At 43.6% G+C, this 20,247-nt stretch overlaps 1 protein-coding gene across 1 annotated transcript in view; it reads left to right on the top strand.

The window, feature by feature from the left end:
* CCDC3 (coiled-coil domain containing 3) overlaps positions 1–20,247 on the top strand; it is a 218,465-nt gene that overhangs the window by 4,243 nt on the left and 193,975 nt on the right. Inside the window, exon 2 of the mRNA XM_069228670.1 lies at positions 5,226–5,400. Coding sequence (XP_069084771.1) covers positions 5,226–5,400 — 175 coding nt within the window. The remainder of the gene's footprint in view (positions 1–5,225; positions 5,401–20,247) is intronic.

Raw genomic sequence — 20,247 nt, 5'->3', positions numbered from 1 at the left:
AGGACTTCATAGGTGCGATGTATGCAGACAACTGCTTATGCAGAGAGGCACTGTAGCAGGGGTCAAAATAGCTGGCAGGGCGTGGCACTGTGTGTGCATAAATAAGGGACTTTTGTTACTAATATTCTCAGGTGGAAATGCGCCCAAAGTACATACGGGAGATCCAACGAGCAGAGGTTCTCTTGTGAATAAAGGTGATTTCTGGAAAGTGTAGAGGCGATTAAAGGGGAGAGACGTACTTCCGGGGTGGGGATGCTGGGCTGTCATGGTAAAGCCAGAACGCTCCTACGCCCGTGCGAAGCGGTGGGTCGTTCGTGCACGATGATTATATCAATTTTCCACTTTTTAAGAAACACAATCGTACTTAGAAAGAACATGTAAACCACACACGAGACTCCAGACTTGCGGCCAAACACCGAGGGTGTAACAGCTGGACGTCCCTGTGGTTGACCCCCTCAAAGGTCGTCAGAGGAGGCCGTCAGTTTGGTCTATTGTAAAACAAATGTCCCTGAGTGAATTGCTTCAGTGGAGAGACGTTGGCATGGTTTTGGCCATAGATGTGGTACTCGTAGTGCCGGAGTAACATCTCCATTCCGCGGATTGACTCCGCTAGGCCCAGAACAACTTCTACAAGCAGTCGGTATCCACTGACGTTGCTTACCTATTTGCCACGTTTCTACACTGACGCCTCAGATGCATACCCACCTCTTCCCTCCATACATCTCACCATTGCGGGACGCAGAGTCTCCGCAAGGTGTAATGCGAGGATGTCCGCCGAGCATCCGATTCGGTCTCTTGGTGATCTGAGGTTGGCGCCTGGGTTACAGAGATCATTGGGACGGATGTGCTGGTCCACACATCTGTCTCCGCAGCGCACTGGTTCCACTGTGCTGCGGGGTGGAGTTGCTACCCTGCGCTCTCAGACAACAGTGAACACGCCGCAGCCAGCTCACTTGCAGGTGCTTTGGTTTTGCGTGAGCCTGGCACTGGTTGTTGGCTGCAGTTTTCCTTGCAGACAGTGGCCTTGTGTGTCCAGGGAACCGCATAACTTACAGGGAGAGGCACTGAGGCTGGGCGTGGATAATTGTCACAAAGTGTGGTATTGTTTGTGCCGGAAGGACGTTGTAAAGCTGGCACTGCTTATGTTGCTGCACCTGAAGCGAGGTTGAAAGTGCCTGTAGTACCGAAAGGAGATTATATGTGCAAGGACAGGAGGGCACCAGGTCAGAGGTCATAGAGTGTATGTGTTTGGGATTTATGGAGTGGAAGCCTACCAGTGGAAGAATTGAGCGGTGTGCATAGGAGGATGAGTAATGATTGCTGCCTTGGCACTGTCAAGGCATTGCATTAGGCTGGCCACCGAAGGCGCTTTTTTTCAGTCAGGTAGAGTGCCCTGTTCATTGTCACTGCCTTGTGGTTGCACTAACACTTCCTGGATGTGACGCTGAGCCACACAAATACAGTTAAGAAGCGAGTATCTATCCCGAACGAAAAAAAGGCCTGGGGGTGAAGACAGGATGGGATGGGACACACACTCGGAAGAGTAACCCCGAGATTTGTTGTCATGGGTGAAAGGAGTATTCCATCTTCAAAGAAGAGGGGTTATTACTGCGGCACCTGAGCTAGGGAATATCTAGGGTTTATTGCATGGACTTGACATATGTGAATGTTACAGTTTTCGAGCACCAGTAATCAGCTTAGGGGACAGACTCCATGGAAGACAACCCGTAGGTTCACAATAAAGGGAGAGGAAGCGGACACTGGTGGATATTATATTTATTTATTCATTCATTTCATTGAGTAAACCTCTTAAGGCTCAATATCTACCTTTGTTCACATTGTTTTAAGTGTTCATATGGAACTCTCCAAGATAAGCACCACAACACAATATTTCGTTTTGTCCATTAGTTTAATTGCCGATGACTGTGTCAAGTAAGTACTTTAAGAGCAAGCATTGGCAAAGCCTATAGGTTTAATCTTTGGGACCTACTGTCTTTGCCAATGGTTCTAGTCATGCTCTACAGCAGTAGTTATCAGCATTTTAATTTTCGTGGACCCCCACTTAATCTTACTGGAACCTAGGGACCCCCACTGAATCATTATTGGACTATAGGATCCCCACTGAGTCATCCTGGAACCCTGGCACTGCGGCCTGAGCAATTTTGGCAAAACAATACACAAAATATACAGAAACAAGTACTCAAATGGTTAAACATTGTATTTAATTCATAAACTATTAAAAAATATATTAATTTTAATAGAAGGGTTGGAGCTTTTCTAAATTTAATTGAGTCCACTCATTATTCATACCATACTCTGAAGCTCTTGCACTGCCCCACAAGCAATCTGAGGATACTCACTTACTTCTTAGCCTCCAGTTTCATATTCTCTCACATTTATGGAACGTTTTTAAATGTTCAATTGTCCATTTTGCTTTGTCATTTATATACACTTAATTTGTTAATATTATTTAATTTGCTAAGTAATCACTGACACCCTGATTAGGCTTTGTGGACCTCATGAGTCCCAGAACCACAGCTCTACACCATACCCAATGCTGATCAGCATAGTTTAAAAAAAGAAATAACAAGCCTACAAGGGCAGCTTTGTTATTCTTTAGGCACACACCAGGCATGTGCGTGCCTACAAAATGATGTAAGCACTTTTATTTTCGTTTTCTTTGCGGATCTGATAAATAAAAATAAATAAAAAGTAGCACAAGTGGGGGCATGCAGAATCACAGAATGCTGGGGAAGCAGAGTCTAAGGTATTGGCAAAATAGGCTCTGGCCCAGGGCCCCACTTTTCAAGGGGCCTTCTTGTTAGCCTTTCAGGACAGCCCCACTCTGTCTAAAGCTATAAAATGACCAGCTTGTTTTCTTTCATTTTTGAGCCAGCTCAGGCTTTCTGGCTAGTCAGTTAAAAAAAGTTAAAGAAAATACCTATTTGGTTCTGGTTAGATTCAACAAGCGTTCTAACCTTTTAAAGTGCATTGGTCCAGCCCAGCTTCACAGGCCTTTGCCTTTATTCAGCATGTATTGGCACGGTGTGGTTCCTCTATGATTGCACCTTTCTTGTGGAGCTGCTGGAAGGCAGTGCATTCACAGCCTGCTGCCTTGTGAGTCTCAATACCTGTCGCTCACAGCACAGGCAGCGGAGTAAACAAAAGCACCAATCATCACTGTATGCCAAAAAGCTTATGACAGACTAGCCACAGTGTTAACATCACAAAATAAAATGATGGACGGAGTGCTGAAACTTTTCAACCACTCACTCCCAGTCACAGATCTGGGTTTAATCCATCAATTCTTTTGCTCACCATGCCACCCCAGTTTGGACCCAGCCATATGCAAATCAGTCTTGACCCGGTTCCTCATGGGAACAGTCCAGCCCGAATTGCCAAGCCATGTCCTCCCTGGACCGGAAACAAGCATCCTGGGGCCAGTTTCAGAGTATCACCCTTCATCAACCAGGCTAGCTTGAATCCAATGGCACAGTGAGCAAGGGACCCACATCTGGGCATACCCTTGCCACTTAGGGCACACAAGGCAACATCACAAAATAAAATGATGGACGGAGTGCTTAAAAAGTTTCAGCACTTTGTCCATCATCCTTTTGTATTGCTAAAGTTGTTGTAAGTGGGAAGGGTATGCCCAGACTTGGGTCCCATGCTCACTGTGCCATTGGATTCTAGCTAGCCTGGCTGATGAAGGGTAATACCCTGAAACTAGTCCCAGGATGCTTGTTTCCGGTCTAGGGAGCTTCCTCAAGGATCAGGGTTTTCCTCTCTTGTCACCAACTTTTTGCCAAGGGCCTTAATAACCTGAGTACCTTTAATCTAGCCTGGATTCTGGGAAAGTTAACCTGAGCAGCGGTCTGGCAACATGAAATGTCTAGATTTGGAGAGATGCCTACCATTGGTGTGCTCTAAATGGCTGCTACCAATCCTGAACTATTTCTATAAGGGTACCCCCAATATTCCACTCGGGCACAGGGGACGACACATAAAAGTGTACATACCAGCTGGCCTATTTATTGATAAATAATAAATCTACAGTCATTACTAACCCATTGTTCTTTAAAAAAAAATATTTAGCTTACATGATTCGTGAAATAATCATAGCAATGACATAGACACACTGTATTAATATGTATTTTCAAATTTGATTATTTTTTCAAAATTACATAGTTAATCCAATTTTTCCTATTAATTTCATCAAGCTCAAAAAGGAATGAATGAAACAGACTCTGCTTCTTCAGGGCCACTTCATATAAACATATGACCATATGAAACGCATGTCCTTTAAAACACCAGAGTGTTACATCTATGGATCAAGAGCGATCATCTCTAATGAGGAGGACGTTTTTAAAGGTGATATATTCCAAGCTGTAGTGCATCTATCTATCACGACTGCCATTGGCATAATAAGGGTCATAAGTGGACACAATACTTAATTTGTAAATAAAAACGCGCTAGTACCCAAAGGCCAACTCTTGGCTAATAAATGTGCCAACACTGAATACCGAGGCAGCGTAAACCTGAAGTCATCTCGAGCCGCTCCAATCCATTTACAGCCACACCCTGCCCCTTCAGCTTTATGCTTTCTCCTGTTGTGACGCTTTTGCGTTTTTCTCTTCCTCCGTCTTTCCCATATGTGTCTTTTGCTCGCAGTAAATGCTTGAGGCAGAAAAATAAGTGCCGGCCCTTAAAAATAAGTGCCTGTGCCCCTCACCGGAAACAACAAGCACAAATTAAGCACTGAGTGGACACAAATGGAAATCACATGCCGTAACACACTGCCCTTCCTTGCAGTTTATTCAAGATATAGGCTCTGTTTTGCTCCGTCCTTCTTCACGTTCCGTCCTTCGTCTCTGTACTCCACCTGCAAGCGCCTCTGCTCCGGCCTCCCGGCAGCCCCTCCACCACGGGCTGTTTTTCACTTTCACGCCAGGCAAATTCCTGCACATTTTTGACCTGGCCTCGGCGTGTTCTCACACCTGGAACTAAAGCAATTTGTCTTTTCAGTCAAGTGCAAACTGCGCCCCAGGAGAGAGGCTTGTTCAAGGCTAGCGGGAACCAAGAACATTTTCTTATTAGGATTACAGAGATAGCAACATGAAATGTAAAGGGAAACTACAGGTCACCCAGTAGAGAAATCTAAGGACGTGTGGAAGTGTGCAGTGTGTTGCTGATGCTAATCCTGCCCCTATGCCTTCTCTTTTCAGGATGGATGAGAACTATAACCTCCTCCCGCACGGCGTAAACTTCCAGGATGCAATCTTTGCAGACACTCAGGAGAACAGGCGCATGTTTTCCAGCCTCTTTCAGTTCTCCAACTGCTCGCACGATCAGCAAGCTGCGATCTTCTCCAGTGACTGGGAGATTCAGGAGGACCACCGGGTAAGAAAGCTGCCCATTGGCTGCCATGTGTTGAAGGGGACCTTCCTGGTTTAAATGATTTGTATCATCTTCAATGGCCTTCAGCTCTCCATCCAATAGCGCTTCAGCTCTCCATCCACAGCGGATGCCAGATAGGTTTGTGTTAGGTCAGAAGAGCACCAGCAGAGATTTTTTTGAAGTTGACTATATTCTTAGAGTGTAAGAAAATAACATGTTAACTACATTGTTTAAGCGCAAAGTCGCACATTTAACTTCCAGGCCCTGATTCACAAAGTCTTTTCTGTTTGTATGCCTGACTTACTCCTGACGCAGGTGTGATTTACTCCTGAATTCCCAAGATTAAGACAGGTTTACGCGCAGGCATAGGAAACCTTGGCCAATTGACATCCTCAGATTGTACAAAGGGATTTTAATATGGAAGGGCCTCGAGAATTCCAAACGTAATCATAAAACCTCGTGTGCATTACTATAGACATTAAAACTTTGTTTTACAGACATGACACTCGCAGCTGCTGGCCGTGGAAACTTGGCTTCCAATATGATTACAATTCATTTTGGTGTTCTGACGAGCATTTGAACTATAGCCTATTGGAAAAATATGCAAGGGGGCTTAAATCTGTTGATGAACACCCTATAAGCCACATTTGTTTCGTATTTCGCTTCTAAAGCCCCGCTGGCATATCCTGGAAACCGACCTGTCTTCGGGGACCAGTCTCATACTAGCATAGTAAATGTTTAGAAAGTTGGGTTTGAAAAAACATGGATGTATGCAATAAACAGTCGTCACCCAGCCTCTGTGCTGAGCACAGCAGGACAGCTGGCCTCCTCAGGCACCCGTGCTGTGGAGTTTTAGAAAGTGCAGCTCCTCTGTTTATAAGCAGTGCTACTAAACCTGCAGCATAGTAACACACGTAGCATGGCAGGAGTGAAAAAAGGCGGGGCAGCGAGGAGGTATGGGGAATGAAGCCAGCTGATCATATCTCCTGGAGTGACTTGTGTGCAATATGGCTGTCTAGGCCCCTCTTTGTTGATTCTGATTTATGGTTGCCCTGTTACGCCGTGAGTGGGAGCCCTGCTAGCGTGAAAGGAATACACTCCCATCTTCATTCATTCAGCACTAGATTCATTCAGTACTAGATCGTTTTCTTTTTTTGTTTCAAGATTTGTTTTGATTTAAACCTATTTGTGAAAGTTGCCTGAAAAGAAATTCTACATCAACTTGTTTGTGGTGATTGTCAAATGGCAGTGTACGTACACATACATGTGATCACATATAGGGGGTCATTCTAACTCTGGCGGGCGGCGGAGGCCGCCCGCCAGAGTTCCCCCCTCCAGAATACCGCACCGCGGTCAGAAGACCGCTGCAGTTATTCTGTGTTTCCCGCTGGGCTGGCGGGCGACCGCCAGAAGGCCGCCCGCCAGCCCAGCGGGAAACCCCCTTCCCACGAGGAAGCCGGCTCCGAATGGAGCCGGCGGAGTGGGAAGGTGCTAAGGGTGCAGTTGCACCCGTCGCGAATTTCAGTGTCTGCTGAGCAGACACTGAAATTCTTTGTGGGGCCCTCTTACGGAGGCCCCTGCAGTGCCCATGCCATTGGCATGGGCACTGCAGGGGACCCCAGGGGCCCCACGACACCCCATACCGCCATCCTGTTCCTGGCGGGCGAACCGCCAGGAACAGGATGGCGGTATGGGGTGTCTGAATCCCCATGGCGGCGCAGCAAGCTGCGCCGCCATGGAGGATTCAGCAGGGCAGCGGAAAACCGGCGGGAGACCGCCGGTTTTCCTGTTCTGACCGCGGCCAAACCGCCGCGGTCAGAATGCCCTGCGGGGCACCACCAGCCTGTTGGCGGTGCTCCCGCCGACCCTGGCCCTGGCGGTCAAGGACCGCCGGGGTCAGAATGACCCCCATAGTTGTTATTTAGAATCTGCCCTTTCTTTTTACAACCTTTACAACATTTTACGTCTGGCCTTTTACACCAGAAAAACATGAAACAAGAAGAAGCTGAAAACTTCACTTTTTGGAGTGTTTTTCTGCCTCTGTTTAATAAGAGGGGCATCTGCTATTGGGACATTTATCAGTGCAACACCTGATATGCAGCATCAATCACGTGTTCGAAGAATGAGAAAACCCTCGAGTACTTCACCATTTTGTTGTGCTTAACGTGATACTGGTTAACAATAACTCTTCCCACTAGACCAGCATCTTAGTAGGTTTGTGGAACATTTAGTGGTGAGTAAGCTACTCCTCTCACCAGAATTGCATCAAAGCAAGGATGCTTAATTTCACTGCAAAGTAACTATCACACTTCCCACCAGACCTGCATTCCAGGCACATTTCATTTAAATGCAGAGTAACAGCTATTCTTCCCACCAGACCTGCATTCCAGTAGGTGTTGAACCTTAATGTAGAGTAAGTTACTCCAGACCTGCATTGCAGCAGGCGTTGACCCTTAGTTTATAATTAGTTGTTCCCCCATCACACCTGCATTGCAGCAGGCTTGCTGAACTTTAGTGAAGAGTAAGTTACTCCTCCCACCAGATCTACATGTGCAGCAGGCACATTTAATTTCAGTGCAGAGGAGCAGTCAGTCTACCCACCAAACCTGCATTGCAGCAGGCATGTTGAACTTTAGTGCAGACGAAGTTACTCCTCCCACCAGACCTGCATTGCAGCAGGCACATTTAATTTCAGTGCAGAGGAACAGTTACTCATCCCACAAGACCTGCATTGCAGCTGGCCTATTGAACTTTAGTGCAGTGTAAGTTACTCCTTCCTTTAGGCCTGCATTGCAACAGGCGTGTTGTACTTTAGTGCAGAGTTAATCACTCCTATCACAAGATCTTCACTGCAGCAGATGTGTTGAACTTTAGTACAGAGTTAGTTACTCCTCCCACCAGACCTGCAATAGATCAGGCATGTTGAACTTTAGTGCAGAATAAGTTACTCCTTCCACCAGACCTGCATTGCAGCAGGCACATTTAATTGCAATGCAGAGTAACAGCTACTCTTCCCACCAGACTTGCTTTGCAGCAGGTATGTTGAACATTAGGACACAGTAAGTTATTCCTGCCACCAGATCTGAATAGCAGCTATTACATTTAATTTCAATGCAGAGTAACAGTTACTCTTCCCACAAGACCTGCATTACACCAGGTGTGTTGAACTTTAGTGAAGAGCAAGTTACATCTCCCATCAGATTTGCATTGCAGCAGGCACATTTAATGTTGGTACAGAATTTACAGTTAGTCTTTCCACTAGACCTGCATTACAGCAGGTGCGATGAACTTTAGTGCAGAGTAAGTTACTCCTCTCGCAGACCTTCATTGCATCAGATGTGTTGAACTTTAGTGCAGAGTTAGTTACGGTTCCCATCAGGCATGTTGAATTTTAGTGCTGAGTAAATTACTCCTTCCACCAGACCTGCATTTCAGCAGGCACATTTGATTTCAGTGTAGAGTAACATCTACTCTTCTCACCAGACATGTACTGCAGCAGGCTTATTGAACGTTAGTGCAGAATAAGTTATTCCTCACACCAGACCTGCATTGCAGCAGACACATTTAATTTCAGTGCAGAGTAACATTTAGTCTTCCCATCAAACCTGCATTGCAGCAGGTGTGTTGAACTTTAGTGCAGAGTAAGTTACTCCTCTCATCAGACCTTCATTGCAGCAGGTGTGTTGAACTTTAGCTGAGAGTAAGTTACTCCTCTCACCAGACCTTCATTGCAGCAGGCATGTTGAACTCAAGTGCAGAATAATTACTCCTCTCACCAGACCTTCATTGCAGCAGGCGTGTTGAACTTTAGTGCAGAGTAAGTTACTCCTTCCACCAAGCCTTTTATTGCAGCAGGCGTGTTGAACTTTAGTGCAGAGTAAGTTACTCCTCTCACCAGACCGTCATTGCAGCAGGCGTGTTGGGATTCTCCTCATTCGGTTGCAGAACGTAGTTGGATGTGTGGGAACAGTAGCAGGAAGTGAAGAGGTATGTTCTGCACTGACTGAGGAGGCAGAAGGATCCACACTGAGGAGTGGGCAGCACTAGGTATTTAATTTAGACGATCAGGGTGATGGTGACGGTGAAAGGGCTGGATCAACAATGGCGGACCCAGTGCAGGACATTTGTGGGAGCAGGTTTGGGGGAACAGCCGGTATGACATGAGTATGACATATTCACAAATAGCTTTTAACACATGCATGTTATATATTGCACGATATTGAGTACTATGGGGGTCATTCGCCGCCAGGGCCACCGACCACGGGAGCACCGCCAACAGGCTGGCGGTGCTCCCACGAGCATTCTGACCGCGGCGGTTCAGCCGCGGTCAGAAGCGGAAAGTCGGCGGTCCCCCGCCGACTTTCCGCTGCTCGGGGGAATCCTCCATGGCGGCGGAGCGCGCTCCGCCGCCATGGGGATTCTGACACCCCCTACCGCCATCCTGTTCATGGCGGGTAACCCATGGCGGTAGGGGGTGCCGCGGGGCCCCTGGGGGCCCCTGCAGTGCCCATGCCTATGGCATGGGCACTGCAGGGGCCCCCGTAAGAGGGCCCCAAAAAGTATTTCAGTGTCTGCTTTGCAGACACTGAAATACGCGACGGGTGCAACAGCACCCGTCGCACCCCTGCAACTACGCCGGCTCAATTCTGAGCCGGCGTCCTCGTTGCAGGGGCATTTCCTCTGGGCCGGCAGGCGCTCTTTTGGAGAGCGCCCGCCGGCCCAGAGGAAATGTTTGAATGGCCGCCGCGGTCTTTTGACCGCGGTGCGGTCATTTGGCGGCGGTACCTTGGCGGACGGCCTCCGCCGTCCGCCAAGGTTAAAATCACCCCCTATGTTTTAACAAAATACGTTATGGATTCTATATCTCATGGCATTTCTAGTGCCTTTGAATGATCGAAGGGATACATTTAACTTTCATTCATTGTTTAATTCCATTGTTTTTTGGTCTTGGAAATTTGGTATGTTTTCTGCATTTCAAGTAGCTGTCGTTCTGGCTGCAGTTATAATAACCTGCTGAACAATTAACATGCAAATGTTAAGATTAGAAGGACAAGATCCTGAATTATTTGCACAAATGAATTGCCAATTGACCACCTAATTTTATGTACTTCCGATTTCAATTTTTGTGATAGTTGTGGCCTAAACTGTGATCTTTCTGCACTACCAAGATCGTCACAGGCCTGGATACAAGTATTTTTTACCTGACCATAGGTAGGTATCTTCCACGTCTTCGGCGCAGAGCGCACTGGAGACCACAGGGGCTCTGTACTTTAAGTACTTCTAATCTCGTCTTTTGCTGCAGTATCTTTCTTTACTTAGGCTAATGATGCCTAGCTGTTATGGAAGGCGAAGGAGCATAACAATACCAGTATCAGCAAGGTCTAAGACAGTTTTTATATCAACAATACCAGGATGTGTTGTCATGCACCAGTACCCGTGTACGGTCTTGAAAGTTCTGGCCACATGAAATGACTAGTCCATTGGTTCCCGTTTCAGTGGCAAAGAATTTAACTTCTCAAATGAATAGAATTTCATAATCTTGCTTCTACCATTCACGTCTTTAAAATAATTTCACTTATTTTGCTTTTCTACACTTCCTTACCAACCTCTACACATTAATTTAATCACATTTGGATTTTTTTGTAATGCAATATACATTGGTCTGACAACCACTGGAAGCCTATGCAGCAATAATGCTATAACTAGTTGAACCTGTGATCTGACCAGTGAAAATAATTGAATACTTCTCCTTCTTCTTCATGAATATACATGAAGGAGAGTGCTCTGTAGCTAATCACATAACATTATTGTGCACTTGGGTAAATTGTTTTGTTAATTTGTCAGTGACACATGAAAGGAGATGGATTACGGAAATTAACCCTTCTCTGCCCTGCCAGATGGGAAAATTCGGCCATGTAGACCATTTACCTGCTTACCTAGCCTTTAAAGCGTTGGTGTTTAATGGGACTTGAGCCATGACAAACATATTATATTCTATGCAAACTCAAAAGGGCTTTGGTTCAGCCTCCTTCAGGATTTGCCTGTTTGGCTCTTTTGTTCTTACAGCCATTGGCTTGAGACATAATCAGTTGCTTCCTGGATTAGCTCATAAAAGCAGTTTAGTATTACCTTCTTTGCGCTGGTTGTTTGGCCATATATTCTCACCTCCATTAGAAAGCACAGAGGGCTATTTTAGAACTGAAAGTGCACTCTATTATTACACATTTATTTCTGTGGCTCAGCTATTTCTGCTTTGTAAACACAAACCAATCCCATAGCATTTTTGTATTGCTTTTATCAGCACTTCAGTTTGAGTAACATGTGGACATTGCCAGTGCTTGTTTGCGGAGAAGTCCACTGATCCACAGGTTAAAAATATTTCCACTAGGAGGAGATAGTCTACTAATAAATTCTTTAATATATGAAACCATGTGCTGCACTCACACAAATTGGTGAAACAATAAACAAGAATTGGCAAAGTCACCAGGTCTCTCCTTTGCTACCTACTGGATTTGCTAATGCTTTTCTGCTAAAGATGGTGGCCATCTTTGAGTGATTTTCCTTAAAATAAAAGAAAAACATTCCAAGATAGCTGCTGCACATGCTCATACATGGGTGGGCATCTAGAAATGACTTAAACACTTTTTAAAGATGTCTGTATTGACACTTTAATTAAATTAAAAGGGTTCATGTATAGGATTGAGACTGTCTGTGTTTTCAAAAGGTTCAGTCCAAACAAAATTAATAAACTTACATGTGACAGAATTCTAAGTTAAACCTTATAGCTTTATTCATTACAGAAGGCAAAAAGTATGTAGTCAATTTTGAATTAGCTCAGATAAAAAGTCAGTCATAATCTGTGAGAAAACTAACATAAGGTCAGCCTCTGCACTAAGCCATAACCAGAATAAAATATAAAGCAAAAAACAGACTGACATAGAGTCTGTTCCCAAAGACATAAACTAGAAGACTGAATGTAAATCAAATACCAGACTAGCGTAGAGTTTGCACAGTTAGAAAGCCAAAACAATGGCATGTGTCTCAAAAACATAATCTTTTATAGAGTTTTAGGCAGAGAAGCCACACACATTAAGTTACTTCAAATGGTCTGACAGGGTTGGGCTAGCAACAATATCAAGACAGTGACCAATGAACATTCAAATACGTAAGACATATTCAATGAGATACATGTAGAACAGTGTTTCCCATGCATTGGTGGGTCGTGAGTCAATTTTTGGTAGCTTGGGAAAGTACAAACAATTCATAAGGATGCTTTTAATTTCTCTATTTATTTTGTAACATTTGCTCTGCTTCAAATTTGACAGGGGTCAAATGTCAGAGTATGTCTTCTGACAAACTGTTGCTTATTTTTTAACAGGGGAAGTGGTGTTTACAAGCTCCTCTCGCTTTGCAGTTAGAGAAAGAAAATGAAAGTGAATTATGTGACAGTCTTGCTAGGGTATAGGAGTGTGGAAGGAAAGGCTGTATGATGTTATTTATTTGTAACACACAACAACATGTAAGATAGGAAAGCAAAAATGAAGCACATTGATTTCTAATTCTGAAGTGTGATGGAAACAAAAATGTTAATGGAATCAAAACAAATCAAGACATTTTACTTGGTGATGCACAAATGATAAATATTCACGGAAACCTGATTTAGACACATTATCATTTGTGTGGAATATAGTTTTATCAGGAAAACTATATGTCTGTACGAATTTAGCAGGCATTTCAACAGAAAATGTACTGTCTGCATTTGACCACAAAATGCTTTAGTTACATTAGAAAATTGCCCACTTCACGTCCATTAAAGCTAGGTGGGTTACGAAGGTTTGTCGTTCTAAAAAGTGGGCCATGGTTCTAAAAAAGTTTCAGAATCTAGAAACATCTACTTTATTACATATTAGAGAATGAGGTGTGCATACGAACTACTGGAAATTATATGACAATTATGTAATATAGAAATGCAGTGGACAGTTGAACTAATGAATGAACTCTAGGAAAGATTAAATCTAAGGACCTTGAAAGTTATAAAGACAGAAACATCCTGGGCTGGCTTTCTCAAAAGGTATACTCATTAAAGCAGCGACCAAGAGCTAGGCTTCTATTTCACTGATTTTCTGGCATGGAACAAAAACACACAGAACACATGCACACGGAGAAGGCTAGCGCATATAAAAATGAAAATGCACATTTCTTTCGGCAAACAGGAAAAGATTTTGATGCAAGCTGGCTTGGGCCTAGTCATGCTAATTTAAGCTTAACTAAATTCTGCATTATTTTTCCAACTAAAAAAAGCACTCCGTAGGAAGGACAAACACAAGATTAGGGTGGAAAGCCATCAAATGAGGAAAAGGGAACTAAGATAGACAAGTAGGCCATTGAATCTTGAACACAGAGTGTGCACAAAGCCCACTTTAAGTATTTTATAGATACAGTAGTCTGTTTGTCAACAGAGCTAACTATAAGCGTGCTCTGAAAAATGCACTAGTTGTTCCTATGATCAATCATACAATGGACATCGACCTCACATTTGTCAATAGTATATTAATGATTGTTAAGTAACAACTCTCTCAATCGTCAACGTCGAGCAGATACCCTATCTCTTGTGAGCAAGGACTAACCCTTTCAGGAAGAGGCCTGGGAGCAGGGTGAGTGTAGGTGTGTGGTCTCGGTTTGCCAGCCATCGAGATTTGGGATTAGAGGAGAATAGTAGCACCTGGTTAAGGCGTCTGGTGGAGAAAGGCGAGGAAGGAGGCATCAACAGTCTTCAGTGGTGTGGGAACAGTGTTTGAACTGAGGCTGGTACTCAGTTAATGGATGGGACACGTGGAGGCGAACACTTTTTTCCAAAAATTTAACAGCACATTTTATAATATGTCAAAGTGTTCAGTAGTCTTTGTGTTTCCGCACCAGGTAACACTTCTCTGCGACATTTTGGTGTTTGATGTTCAAGAAAGAGCTCGTAAAAATGCACCACTCTTTTGTGTTCCTTCGAGAGATGCTTGTCACTCGGATTGTTCATGGACAGCCCTTTACTAGTGCATTTTACAGAGGGATGAGCTAATAATCTCTCTCTGACTATTCTGGCATCGTCTTCCCTTCTCAGTGAAGATTTCAGCGTGTGGTGAAGTCATCAAGTAAGATGTCCTCTCGCAGCCATTAAGTGGCACACCGTTTCCTCAGACCATGTCTCTTGGCGTTTGATGTCACATGAGTACAGCTAATTGTTCCTGCAGATGGGCCTGTGCCTCACCCCGTAAACCTCCTTTAAAGCAGCTGCCACGTTACTGAGATTACAGTTGTCTGGTTCCCGCCGAGGGCTTGCGAATTTCTGCCCTTCGTATTTAAACTCAAGCACATATTTCCCCTTGCTTTTCTTGCTGAAAATTCTCTTTGTACGTTTCGGCCTGAGTTTTGTTACTCGAGCTTTAAAGTTCTTGAAGTCAATGTGAGAAACAGACGCATACGATGTGGGTTCTTTTTTTCTGTATTCCAGAATTTATTGAAAGCGTCTGAAAATTGAAGTTGAATGAATAAACTTAGCGCATTCCTAGATTTGAATATTAAAGACACTATGCTCATTGGTTTTACTACATCAGGACCCCAAAGTATGAACCAAATGCTTTTCACGGCCACGCAATATTTGGTTGTGAATGCAGATATATTCTGGATACCACAATTTGTATATTTGTTGTTCTTTGAACTTACTTCTATTTTGAGATTTCCTCATCGTTCACCCTTCCTTGTCGGGCACGTATTACTTAGTGAGTTTAAAAAGTGCAATTGTTCTTGTTGGCTGTGCACATACATTATGTCAACTTAGTGTCGTTTGAAGCTCTAAATGGAAAATGAATGCTTTGGAAGCATTGCATTGTATCGTAGGTGAATGTATATCTCATTTCTGACCCTGTAAATATTTTGGTGGTGGCCAATAAGTGGGAAGTGGACACCAGGGCTTTACGGGCGTTCAGGTGTTTGTTTGGAGTGCTTAATTTGTGCTTTTTGTTTCCAGTGCTGAGCACCGGCACTTATTTTTGAGGGCCGGGGCTTATTCTTCCGCCTCAAGCATTTACCTCGAGCAAAAGACACATATGGGGAAGACGGAGGAAGAGAAAAACGAAAAAGCATCACAATGGAAGAAAGCACAAAGCTGCTAGAATTAGCTTAAGGGGCAGGGGGTGGCTGTAAATGGATTAATGAGGCCCAAGATGGTTTCAGGATTACGCTGCCTCAGTATTCCGTGCTGGCACATTTAATTGCAGCAGCAACGTGTTTAGGAGGAGAGCTTTGGGAAACGGGGTCAGATGTCAGGCAGCAGGTCTTCAGTTTGCCTTGGGGACTTTTCTAAGTGAGGGACTCTAATCAGCAGGACTTTGCCACGTGTAGGTGGCAAATAATGTGACTTTGCTGGAAAAGTGCTAAAAGGGATTACCAAGCACAAAACCTTTCCGTTTAGGTAGTGGCAGCTGGAACTCCCTACTTAAAATAAATAAATAAATAACCTTTGTAATGTTCACATATTTCCTATCTTTTGCAAAAAAATAACCCTCCAAAGACTGCAATGGTGCCACTTCGCAACATCGGCCACCTCCTGGTCTGCTGCCAGTGTGCTGGCTTGCTTGTATGTCAGGATATCAAGTACAAAATATTGTGCTATAAAAATATGATAAATCTAAAACATGGGGCACCAAAAAGTCCAAGGAACTTGGGTAATACAGTCATTAACGAACAATGTTCCCCTAGGATTCATTTGATTGTTAATTAAAGATATTAGAATAATACAGTTGGCCAAATCAGACTGTATAATAAATGAAATCACCAACAATTCGTCTGTGATCCAAATCTTGTTTTAATTTTATCATAACCATGATTCCGCAAGACAGTTTACACAAAGTAGGTGCTCCAAGTGAGTACACAGTGCCGGTGCAAGAGGTGAGCAAAAAATGTATAATACATAAAGTGTAGGCAGTATTTACATTTACAATATGTACATGATGGGTAACACCCAAATTGAACAAAGTCACATATTTATAATCCAACACTGTTAACAGTCACATTTTAATAATCTGTCAATGAATGATCTGGGTGAAAACCACATAAGTTGACATTTCGACCCCTTACAAAAAAAATCATATGGGGTCTCCATCAGGACTGAAAGAACCTTAGTAGCCATCTACAAGAGACAACATGAATATCGTCAAACCTCAAGGTACTGTGAGCACAAGTGGAGAGCAAGGCAACAAAAAATGAGAACCCTCACCTGACCAAACAACATCTGGTGTGTATCTGAAACCATCCATAAATTGCAGTTATTATAATCTGAAGGATAATAAATGAAGAAGACCAATCAGTGAAGAAACCTCTCTATGGACTGTGGAAAAAATAGGAAAAACACGAAACTCCCACCTAGCGTGCTGGGCAAGCAAAATATCTGATAAAGCAAACAGCTTAGAATTGCGAATCGGAAGAGTAGAAAAAAAACCAAATGGCTACATATATACAACAAATAGTAGTTGCCATATCCAACATTCCCTGCTTGCTTGATTGCCAAAAAGAAATGATGTTGGATGCAAACACAAGAGGACTAATAGGGGATAGCAGTACCTCTAGCGACTCATGCCTAACATGCACATTGCAAACCCATCGAAAATGTGTGAGGAGTAACTTGGTAAAGGATCTCTGTGCGGTGTTCAGTTACCTCTATTCCATTCTATATCGTGAGTCCCATCCCCATACAACAAAATCACGTTCCTTTAACATGTCCTAAACTGACCTAAAGGTAATAAGTAGCCTCCACGAGACCGGATCTGCAATCCTTTATATGCGAGGCTCGCTGCAACCGAACCACAAATAACACAAAAAATGACTTAGCTCGAAAACGACAGGGCTTGGCAAATATAACTCCAACATTATAAGTCTAATACTATCCTTTACCTCCAAGTGTGTCGGAAAAACATCTCAGACTGCGCAGGCCGGAACAACTTCCATAGTGTCTCAAAATAAAGTGAGAGCGAGAGCCACGTAGATAGCATGCGCATAAGACTTGTTTTTGCCACAGATGGTTTATATGTACATTATGTTAATTACTGGCAGTCTAAAAGTAGCTGAACACATGAAAACATAGAAACAACATGTTTTGATCGTACTAGTGAATGTATATGGTATGTGCCAAAGCTTGTGCCAATGGTTTATGGTGCAGATTCCAGGTTGGGGCATCACATTTTTGTATCCTAGAGAGGACTTCTTTTTAATGCAAAGGTCAAATGATGATTGGCTGTCTTGTGAACTGACCAAAGTTTTCTTCCAAGGATTCATTGACACCAAGACACACATACGTATACACACCATACACACACACACATCTAAAGTCCACACAGCATGATTGCGTCAAAATAAATATAATTTTATAGTAAAGTAAAATGTAAAAATAATGGTAGGAGTCTTACGTATTTAGACTGCACTGCAGCAGAAATATTGGAGAAAAGAGCTTTCTAGTTACGATTCTTATCTGTGGTCTGTAGACTGGTTTATGTTACATGCCACAATTGTCTTCGTTTTAGCACATCTCATGACACAAAGGGGAGATATCAGGGCTGGAATTTAGGATACTGCCCAGTATTTCCTTGTGAGACAACAGAGATTACTGGGTCCAGTTCTGCATGTTTGCCCCCTTGCAGGTGAACCAATCAGCCCAAATCTGCACACATTTACCACCTGCTTGGAGCAGGTGGTAAATGTTGCAGGGGTTTCTTTTCTGTGTCCTGCAGGTTTGAAAAGGGGGGGGGGGGGTGAGAGGTCGAAGTTTATTTTACTTCAGCTGACGGAAGCCAGGCCGAAGTATAAGGGTGAGCGGGGGCTTGGTGCATTTGTGGCACCAAGCCCCCCTCACCCTTCTACTGATACTGGCTTGGGGCAACTGTTCTTAGCAGCCCCCACAGGCCCTCACAATGCTTTAGGCCTGGGGTCTCCGGGCCTGGAACTATCATGCCTGGAGTTTGAGGACCTGATAATTCTATGTCTGGAGACACTAAAAATTGCAGTTGCTGAGAGTAGTATTCTCCCTGAGTACCCCCCTGGGGATACCACTCTGGGCAACTCGTAATCAGAGTCATAGTGAACTAATGCTATTTTACACTGTTTAGCATCTTAGTTAGCATAGACAGCACGGGCAGTTTTTAACGCTGGAATGTATGCACTGGCCCGGTGGTAAGGCAGGCCACAGCTCTTGTGACAGATTTACACGATCAGAGTCACACAATTGCATAATGAGGCTCTATTATTTTGAATTTCACTTGGATTTTAGACTTCTTTGTGTGTTTTTTCAAGTCATTAGAGTTGATTTGAGAGTCAAATGAAAGTTTATTCTTCCCAGAACCCACAGGTTTATATATATAGTCTTCCCTGGTACCAGGTCTACTAGAATGCTCTGTTTGAGTTAGGGTTCAGCATAGGCTTCTCATGTCAGTATCTAATGATCTATCACTGGTGCTTAAAAACTCAAAGGCCCGAAGTATTGAGCTATCTGACTAGCCGCCCCTAACCCCCGATTGGCTGACTTAGAATTTGTAGATCATACAATTGACAAATACATATGCTGAACAGGGGCAAGGAATTCTGTGCTTTAGCTGTGCCACCCATTCTTATTCGTTTGGTTTGTGGTAGGTTTACTGGGTAAGAGCATAAGCATGTTATTTTTAGGCAGTGAGAGAAAGTCGTGTGAATATAGTGAGGCCCAGTCCGATGAATTACACGAAAGCAAAGGCACAAGGATTTAAAGAAAAAGATGACCTCAAAACCTAAAATGGACATAATCTTTTGAAATGATGGTTCAAGTGGAAAAGTTGAAACAGCGCTCAGCTGCAGGCCCATGCGGGGGCTAGGTCTGCCTACAGATGTGGATCATTGTGACATAAAAGTCATTCCCGACACCAAATATTTGCAACGGTCCTGGGTCCCTTGCAGGTAGCTCGTGATGATGAGGCAGGTACCAATCCAAGATTTTTAGTTGTGTGGTATTGTGAACAATCTTTGGGGAGTATGAAGCACATTTCCTGTTTCCATGACACACCAAAGGTTCTGCTGATGTATCTCTCCAGCAGTTTGGGAGAAGCTGAAGCTCCACGGGGTGAGTTGACTAGGAGCGGTGGTGACTTCAAGGTTTAAATATTCTGAGAGCACCCGAGGCAGTATATGCAGACCCACCAGCCTACCCTCTCAGTGCCCACACGTGTATAAACATTGCACCTCCATATTCTTTACTGGGCAGTCACTTAAAAAGTAGCTTGCAACAGAACACAGTCTATAAATGGAATGAGTGCTACAGAAGCATGACCACCATCTTGAAATGGGGGAAAAATTCAGAATTGTGAACTTTTATGGCCATGGAAAAGTATTCCTAAACATTCAATAAAGGAAAGCACCGACAAGTCAAGCAATAACATTTTCTTGTCCTATATAGCATCCATTGTAAGTCTGTATTTCATTTTTCACATTGCTTCATAAACACAGTCACATTTAATTGTATTGCTTTATATAAACAAGATAAACACCACATATATTGAAGCACTGTAAACAATATCCGATTTACTTCAAACATGCTTCAAAATTCTATAGTTAGGCTTTATTTTCCTAAGGATACACTTTGGAATGAATGATGAAAATGCACCCTTCCAAGATAGCCATTCAGTGACTCTCGCAGCTAGTAGCTCTCCCAATGTAGTTTTTCCAAATCTCCAAATCAATCATTGAAACTCATATATGAGGAGAATATGAAGCATTTGATGCATCCTACAGGTGGAAGAAAATTAACTTATCCACCAATATGAAGACTACTACAGATATCTT

This window comes from Pleurodeles waltl, chromosome 4_1, assembly GCF_031143425.1.
Source record: "Pleurodeles waltl isolate 20211129_DDA chromosome 4_1, aPleWal1.hap1.20221129, whole genome shotgun sequence".
Classification (NCBI taxonomy): domain Eukaryota; kingdom Metazoa; phylum Chordata; class Amphibia; order Caudata; family Salamandridae; genus Pleurodeles; species Pleurodeles waltl.
The sequence above is the reverse complement of the archived record's forward strand: the minus strand, read 5'-3'. Positions and strand labels throughout refer to the sequence as shown.